The 8,913-nt window shown below is 42.2% G+C and overlaps 1 protein-coding gene across 3 annotated transcripts in view; it reads right to left on the reverse strand.

Moving 5' to 3' along the window:
- Positions 1–7,910, reverse strand: part of CERKL (ceramide kinase like) — a 93,787-nt gene extending 85,877 nt beyond the window's left edge. For all 3 annotated transcript variants that reach the window (XM_006921254.3, XM_006921253.3, XM_006921252.3), the window contains exons 1-2: positions 7,676–7,910; positions 5,466–5,468 (exon numbers count right to left, since the gene is read on the reverse strand). In XM_006921254.3, the coding sequence (XP_006921316.1) occupies positions 5,466–5,468; positions 7,676–7,910 (238 nt within the window). The remainder of the gene's footprint in view (positions 1–5,465; positions 5,469–7,675) is intronic.
- Positions 7,911–8,913: the final 1,003 nt, after the last annotated feature.

Raw genomic sequence — 8,913 nt, forward strand, 5'->3', positions numbered from 1 at the left:
ATAAGCTTAATATAGTCTAATCCTACTCATTACTAACTCTTCCCATTAGTTTTCCTTTATGGGAAACAGATAAAAACATAACTGTCACACAGTACAGTAAACAGATTCTGCTTTGGAAATCCATAAAAACACATGTCTTTTGTTACAATCTAACATTTCAAATAAAAGCTTACCACTTGGTAAGCACAGTTTCTAGAAGTCTGTCTTTGGCTGAGATTTAGAACAGTGCCAACAGGCAATCAGTGATGCTCTGAAATTATTTAACTCTGAAAATATCTAATTCAGTAATAGCACCAGCTAAGGACTATATTACAAAATAGGCAAATTAGTCGATGGCATCTGCCCATGTTCCCTTTCTCTCCTCAATTTTTGTCACCTTGTGCCCAGTCCCAGACACCACATTGGGGGCCACCCCACATGCAGCATGACTTTTGATTGGCTCTGCCTGGGCAGGATCCCATGACTCAGGCTTGTCTGACCTTTCTCATTTGGTCTCAAAGAACTCACCTGAACCCTCCCACATCTCTTCAGGATTTTGCTCTTTGCTAGCTCACAGAAAGCTAACTTGATAATTACTTTATATTAACAGGAATAAACTCATATATGATTCCACAAGTATAATGGCTACAATTTGAGATTCCAATAGAAAGCTCATTAGGCACCACTGTAGGTAATATTTTCTGAACAGATAATGCCCTTTTGTGTACACAAGTTACATTACTGTGATGGTGACCTGATCAGTCTATGCAGTGCATCTATCTGGCAGATGAGCACAACAGAACCTACTGGCCCAAGTGAGCCAACATTAGCATGAGAATTTTTTTTTAAAGAGTTCTGATGCTTTAACAAAAGAAGAGGGGATACTTTCTTCCAGGTAATGTCACTCTTAAGTAGCAGTGTAGTAATCAGATTATAATGCACAACAGGCAAAACTAAAGTTCTTGAGACCAGTTAAATTCATCAACAAATATTGTTTATGTGTGAGGCACTCTTCAAGGTGCTGACAGTAAACAAAACAGATGCTCTGAACATCTTCCCTTTTCCCTGTCTAGCCAGTCTCCATTCTTCTCCCCCTGCTCTGTGCCTCCATAAAGTGGTACCCTTGCATTCTGGCTTCTAGGTGGCTTTGGACTATTGTAAGGGTCAGAAAAGAGGGAGCTTGGGTATTGAGGCCCTGCCTCTCTTTCAGTGGAATTAGTGGAGGAAATCAGCCAAGGTGAGGTAAAGGTCATAGTTCCTGTCTAGTGACACTCTCTCCACATAGTCTGAATCCAGGCTCAGGCATCCCCTTCCGTTGTGGGCCTAAGAGGGGAATCATCTGCCCTTCTATTTCTAGTCCCAAGAGTACTTCGCTATCTCTACATCCTGCTTACACCTTTACAAATACTGCCTTTAAAAAATTCTCATCCGGCTATCTTAATATCAGTGTGCCATTTATTTACTCTTAGGTGAGATGGGGGAGACATGCAGTGAATATTATGTAGTATCTTAGAAGATACATGCCATAGAAGAATATAAGGCAGTAAAGGGAACCAGAAAGTATGCAGGAGAAAAATTTTAAATAGGTGATGAGGGAAAGCCTTACTGAGGTGACGTTTAAGCACAGGCTCAAGGGAGGTATTGAAGTAGGCCAGGTAAAGTATTATAATGGCCTGAGCTAGGCAGTGATTAGCTGGACAGTGAAGGAAAGTAGCAAATATAGCGGACAGGATTGGTGGTTAATTAGAAGTAGTGAGGGAGAGACAGTGAGTCTGGGCTTACCATCTGAATCCTGGCTTAGATAACATTCCAGATAACCTCCTAAATGCCAATTCACACATTAAGCCAGCAAGTTTACTACTTATATATGCAATCCTATGAGCTATAAACAAACTTCAAGTTCTATTCATTGTACTGTCACTTACACACACCAGAAAAGCAAAGTTAAATATTTTTCTGACAACTGTGATAGGGAATACAAGACCAGGAGTGAAAAAAGTTGCTTTTTATGTAAACATACTAAATTTGTGGGACTCCCAAGTTCATGTTTGAAGGAAGCCTTTGAGGTCATTACTAAAGACAGAGTTTGAAAGTTAAGCCTAAAGGTAAATGAGAACAGCAGTGGACCATACGACCCAGAGAGCATGTTAGGAGTAACAACAGTTAGCCCAGCCCAGACTCTTCAGGAACACTGAAATTAGGCCAACAGAAAGAAATGCCCATAGGAGACCAACTAGGTTCTGGTGGTATCATAGAAACCAAGGGAGCAAAGTCAAATGGAGAAATACAAAAAATAAGGGCTGAAATTTGTCCATTTGACTGGGCAATTAGGTGACTGCTAACCTTCTCCCAAGCCGTTTTAGCAGAGAGAAGAACAAAGCCAGGTCTTGGATGGTTGAGGGCTAATTAAGAAGTGAATGAAGACTAATGGAGATAGAGTAAACTAATTTTTCTAGGAACGTATCCAAGAAAGTGAGAAAAGCGGCAGGGTAGCAGCTAGAAAGAGAAGCTTACAGGATTAAGGCAGGGGGCAGTTAGGAGAGTCCTGAACATATGACCATACTTGAGTGAAAGAGTTGGCGAACCAAGGCTGAAAACCTAAGAGTATAAAAAATGAAAACCTTATAGATGAGACTGAAAAAATGGAAGGGGTTGGTTATGAAGAGAGACAACAAACATCGATGCTGTGGCCATGAGCAGAGGCAAATGACATGGAATGAAGGTGAAAGTCACTAACATGGAAGAGGTCTAGAAAGTCTGAAGCTTCAATAGCAATTATGATAATCACAATCACCAATGGCAGGACTTGGATAAAGAGAGACACTGTGAGATAGATGACACAGCTTTAAATAAATGTAAGAAGAAAGCTGGCGGGGTGGTGGGGGCGGATCTTAATACTTTCTACTAAGTAAAACCTGAATTCTTTACCTGTCTTCAGGCTTCACCCCATTCTGGCTTCTACTTTCCTGTTAAATAGTCTCCTCCTACTACACTTTAACAGGTTACTAGTCACTATTCTATTTTCTGCCTTCATTTAACTCCTCGATCTAGAATTTTTCTCCCACTCCCAATACACCTAGTTGAATTGTGCTCCCCTCCCCCCAAAAAAATTTAGGTCCACCTAGAACCTAAGAATGTGACCTTATTCATAAATGTAAGATGTAATTATGTTAAGGATCTCAAAATGAGATTATCCTGGATTTAGGGTGGATCTTAAATAATGACTTTGTCCTTATATCTAAAGAGAGGACACACAGAAGGGTAGGCCATGTAAAGTAAGAGTCAAAGATTGGAAAAATGACACAAGTCAAGGAACTCCAGGAGCCACCAGAAGCTGAAAGGCTCAAGGAGAATTTCTCTCCTACAGCCTTCAGAAGGTACATGGCCTGACTGACACTTTGATTTCCAAATTCTGGCCTCCAAAACTGTGAGAAAATGAATTTCTGTTGAATTTAAGCTGACAAATTAGTGGTAATTTGTTAGCACAGCCCTAGAAAACTAACACAACACCTTAACCTCCTATGAAATACTTTTTACTATTCAACTCAAGTTCTTTTTGGAAGTAAAGACTTAAATATACAAGAAGACTGATTTTCCATGAAGAAGCTCCTGTCAAGAATAGATGTCTTCCTCCTCTGAACACAGAAAATTTTAAAGGCAGGGCCCATATCTTACTAATCTTTATATCACTGCTAAAGCACATATTTGTTGCTTAATGTTTGATGAATGACTGGTGACATATGCTTACATGACTCTTATAGTTTAGAGTCATATGTCTTCCCAAAAAGATAAAATCTCCTTGAAGGTAAAGAACAAGCCATCATTTTGCATTTTCATAGCACTTAGCAATGTTTTAGCACTAAGTTAGCACCAAAACATTTAAATTAATTTAAGGTAACAACTGGAAATCAGATTTATATCTCAATTGACTAGATCTAATATATTTAACTGAAAACATTTCTTCCATCAAAAAAAAAAAAAAAACCTCCTCCCACCCCGCAAAAAAGTGCTGGTGCTTTTATGCCTTCCATCTTGACTTAGAGGCTGTCCTTAACAGTCCTCACTTCTATAGAGAAGGAAAACACCACCATTATTCCAAGTCACCCCTGAACCCAATAAAGAGAACCACAATCACTATAATCAAACTCATTTGCTCTGCCAACAAGACATTAATTAGTCACTATTTTGGCAGTGATAGCCCTCATAAAATACATTAGTGTCTTTGCTCATTACTCAAGAAGGAAAAATAGGGTAAGATTACATCATGTTTTATTTCATTAGTGAGAACAATTAAGGCTGAGAGAAAAGATCTGCAAAAGACTCATCTGATAGATTGTTGTCCAAAAATATACAAAGAACTCTTAAAACTCAACAATAAGAAAACAACCTGATTAAAAATGGGCCAAAGATATTAACAGATGCCTCACAAAGAAGATACACAGAAGGCAAATAAGCATATGAAAATAAAATACGCTCCACGTCACATATCAGCAGGTTGGAATGCAAATTAAAATACCATACACACCTATTAACATGGCCAGAATCCAGAATGCTTACACCATCGAATGCTGGAGAGAATGTGGAGCAATATGAACTCATTCATTGCTGATGGAAATGCAAAATGGCACAACCAGTTTGGAAGACAGTTGGCCATTTTTTATAAGACACTTACCATACAATCCAGCAATCATGCTCCCAAAGGAGCTGAAAACGTATGTCCACATAAAAACCTGCATGTGGATGTTCAAAGCCACTTTATTTATAATTGTCAAAAGTTGAAAACAAACAAGATATCCTCCAGTAGATGAACAGATCAGTAAACTGTGGTCCACCCAGACAACAGAATACTATTCAACATCAAAAAGAAATGAGTTAAAAAGCCATGAAAGGACACGAAGGAACCTTAAATACATACTAAGTAAAACAAGCTAATCTGTAAGGTCTACATACTGAATGATTCCAACAATATAACATTGTGGAAAAGGCAAAACTGTAGAGACAGTAAAAAAGATTAGTGGTTGCCAGGAGTTTCTAGGAGGGAAGATTGAACAGGCAGAATGCAGAGGATTTTTAGTAGCAATGAAACTACTCTGACATAATAGCGGATACGTTATGATGGTTAATTTTATGTGTAAACTTGACGGAGTTAAGGGATGCCCAGATACCTGGTAAAAAACATTATCTCTGAGTGTGTTAGCATTTATACCAGTAGACCGAGTAAAGAAGATCTGCCCTCACCAATGTGGACCAGTATCACCCAATCTGTTGAACAAAATGCAACAAAAAAGCAGAAGAGCAAATTCTTTTTTAACTGGAACACCCACCTCTCCTGCCCTCCGTCATCAGAGCTCCTGGTTTTCAAGCTGGGCCTTACTTTAGTGCCCCCTCCCACCCATCCTAGTTCTCAGGCCTTGGCCTCAGACTGGGAGTTATTCCATCAGCTCCCCTAGTTCTCAGGCTATCAGACTTAATCTGAATTATACCACCAGCTTTCATGGTTCTCCAGTTTACAGACGGCATACAGTGGCAAATCTCAGCCTTCATAATCCCTTAAGTCTCCAATTCCCATAATAAATTTCAAATCTATCTTCTATCAGTTGTTTCTCTGAAGAACCCTAACACACATGCCATTATATATCTGCCAAAACCCACAGAATATACACCAAGAGTGAACTCTAATGTAAACTATGGACTTTAGGTGATAATGATATGTCAGTGTAAATTCATCACTTGTAACAGCTACACCATGTTGGTGAGAAATGTTGATAATAAGGGAGGCTGTGCACGTGTAGGGGTATATGAGAAATCTCTACCTTCTGCTCAATTTTGCTATGAACCTAAAACTCCCCTAAAAAATAGTCTATAAAAAAAAATTCTACTAAGGCACTATGAGGTTTAAAACTAAGTGATCTTATAAACATCTCGTATGCATGATCTAATAATGCCCAGTGACCCCTGCCCTCCCTTTCCTGAACAGCCAGTTCCGGGCCAACTTGCAGTAGACATGGTCTCCCTCACTACACCCTCCCATACCATGTCCTCCCAAGTTCAGAAACCCTGATGTAGTTTTTCCTCCATTTTCTGGATCAATTTTATGTCTTTCACCACTCACGTCTAAATTAATTCAACATCATGCGATATTTCTCACATTTAAACATCTCCCAATATCTCCTTTTCTTTTCCCACTCATTATTTTACTAAGTAAAGCATCTCCTGATTTCTTCTATAAATAGAAGTACTTACTAAAGTGCTAGGATTCTGTACCTTCAAATTTAGAGGCCTAACACGGTTTGCATATTAGGTGTTAGTTACAAAGAAAAAGTGATACAACTAGATGAAGGAAAAGAATACCTAGGGTTTGGGGGCCAAATTAAACAGGGTCAACATTTGCAACCTTTAGAGTTATAACTGTCAAGATGCCTTTTTAAAAGCTACGGGCAGTAATGCTAATTAAGCCTACTCTTCCTCAATCACCACTCAATATAAAACAGCTTTTTTCACGTCATTCTTTGCCTTTTCTCATACCAGCATTGCAACATCAATGTGTATGACATCTCATCACACAATGTTTCATTTTTATTCTATTCTATTTCGGCCTCGTTGTAGGTTAAATCTGCTCTTGCAGGCTAATCTAAAAACTAACTGTAAACCTTTATTTCCAAAATTCAAACTGACATAGAAACTAAACAGAATAATAGTCCGTATCCCCAGCTTTTAACTCAAAGGTTTGAAATTCCACCTTGGTTTTCAAAACACCTGAAACCATTTAAATTACAGTCAAAGGTAGTTTTAGTGGAGTGAGTGATCAAAGCAGATGCAGAGGTGAAATTCACACTCACAACCAGTGGTGGATCCCTGACTAGTACGTTTCATTTTGCACAAGAAACTTGAAAAGTGTCATTTTTCAATTCTGTAATATAAATAGCACATTGTATCTTATTTTCCAACAGAGGGAGGCCTTTTATTAAATTTTTCATGTTTGTATTTATCTACAAGAGACTGTATCCAAGGTTTTCCCCTAAATCATGTCTAGACTGACTGTAAAGTACAGCATTGTCACACGTTCTAAATAAAGTTTTAAGCCAGTAAAAGTCAGATGCAAGTGAACAGCATGGTGACGACTGTACAGTCAAACTAAAAATCAAAAGTTTCTAAACTGAGCCTGAATAAGGCTTGGTTCTAGACAACCGCAAGGGGGTTGTGAAGGAAGAGAAAATCGAGAGAGACTCCATAGCACTGCAGTTAAACTTTCAGAAGTCAGCAAAATGAGAGTTGTATTCGGAATCCACGTGGAGGTATATTCTGTAAAAGGTTTATTGTTTCAATGTACCGTCAGAAATTGGTAAAGTAAAACTTCACCAAGTTGGAAGGGAGGAGTAGGTGGCTTTCCCGCGTTCAGGAAAAAAAAAAATCCCTTTGGGGATCAATTCTTTCGTCTGCAGAGCAGAAGTTGTGTGAAGATGGCCCAGGGAATGCACCCGCAGGCGCAAGCCGGGCGGGAGGTGGCGGGGACGGATAGGCCCCTGGGGATGGCTCGGGATCTCCCCAGCTAGGAGGGGGGAGGCGGCGGAGGCTTGGGGAAGCTGTAGCCGGCGGGGGCGGAGGAGGAGCTTAGGAGGGAGGAGAAGCAGCGCGGCGGTGGGGAGTGCGGGGCGGGGGAGAGGTAGGAAGCAGGGGAAGGCGAAGGCGCCGGGACCTGGGCACTCACTGGGGATGGGCCGCCCCCGCAGGGGGCCCCCTCGCAGCTCCCCGTCGCAGCTGTTCCTCCCGATCTCAAAGATGCCCCGGAGCAGAACCTGCTCTGCCGCGGCCTCTGGCTGCTGCCCGGCTGCCCACAACGCCGAGGGCGCTGCGGCCGCCGCCGGGGGCGCCTCTTCCTCCCCGCCGCCCTCCAGGGCGCTCACCCGGCCGCCGCGCCTCCCCCGAGGCATGGCAGAGCCACAGCCTGGGCCGGAGCCGGGGGTCTATGGAGACCTTTGGAGGAGGAAGAGGTGGAGGCCGCGGCAGCCACGGCTTTAGTTGCGACTAGCGCTGCCACAGCAACCGCACGCACCGCGGAGACCCAGGAGGGAGGCGGGGCGGGCAGGCGGGGCCGCCAGACCCAGCCCAGCACCTTAGCCCGCCAGCTTCTCCTCCTCGCCACTCACGGCAAAACGACCCCAGTGCTAGGAGAGAAGTTGTTCCCTCCGCCTAGTCTCCTCTGCTCAGTGGAATTTAGTGCATTGCATTACCCGCAGTTGAATACACCAACCCTTCTCAAACTTCGACTTGCATAGTCGCCTCCAGGATATCTGTTAAAATGCATTGTTTAAAATGCAGATTCCTATTGAATAGGTCTGGGATGAAGCCCAAAGTACTGTATTTCTAAGAAGCTCCCAGGCGATGCCGACGCTGTTGGTCCGCGGGACACACTTTAAGTCACAAGCCTCTGTTTTCGCACGTCCTTGAAGTGGGCTCTCCTGGAAAGCAGTCGTGCTTTAAAACCACGCTTTCGTGCCCTCAATAATTAGCTAATCTTTATGCAGCTGGTATAAAATGAAAGTGCGCTCTTCCCAAAGCCCTGAGAGGAAGTCAAAGATAAGTCTCTGGTTTGCATAGACAAATTCTCACCTGACAAATTTGGCATTAAAGGAAGGTGTCTCCATGCCCCCAAGGTACCTCCTCTGCAGTCTTTTCTTTGCCTGGATCTGGCACTCCCTAGAGAGAGATTACAAGCAGCACGGCTTGGTCTCCAGAAGACTAAAGCTGTAGTTGTACCTAGAAATGGAGAGAGCCCAGTGAGGGGAATCATCCTTCACTTTCTCCTGAAAGCTGAGATTCATGATATCAGCTGGTTGCTAATTTGGAAAACACGGCGAGTCTGGAGGCCATTGGTTCTCAAACCTGGCAGCACATCAGAGTTACCTGGGCAGATTTTCAAAATCCAGATTCCCA

The sequence above is a fragment of the Pteropus alecto genome, unplaced genomic scaffold, assembly GCF_000325575.1.
Source record: "Pteropus alecto unplaced genomic scaffold, ASM32557v1 scaffold3, whole genome shotgun sequence".
Lineage (NCBI taxonomy): Eukaryota > Metazoa > Chordata > Mammalia > Chiroptera > Pteropodidae > Pteropus > Pteropus alecto.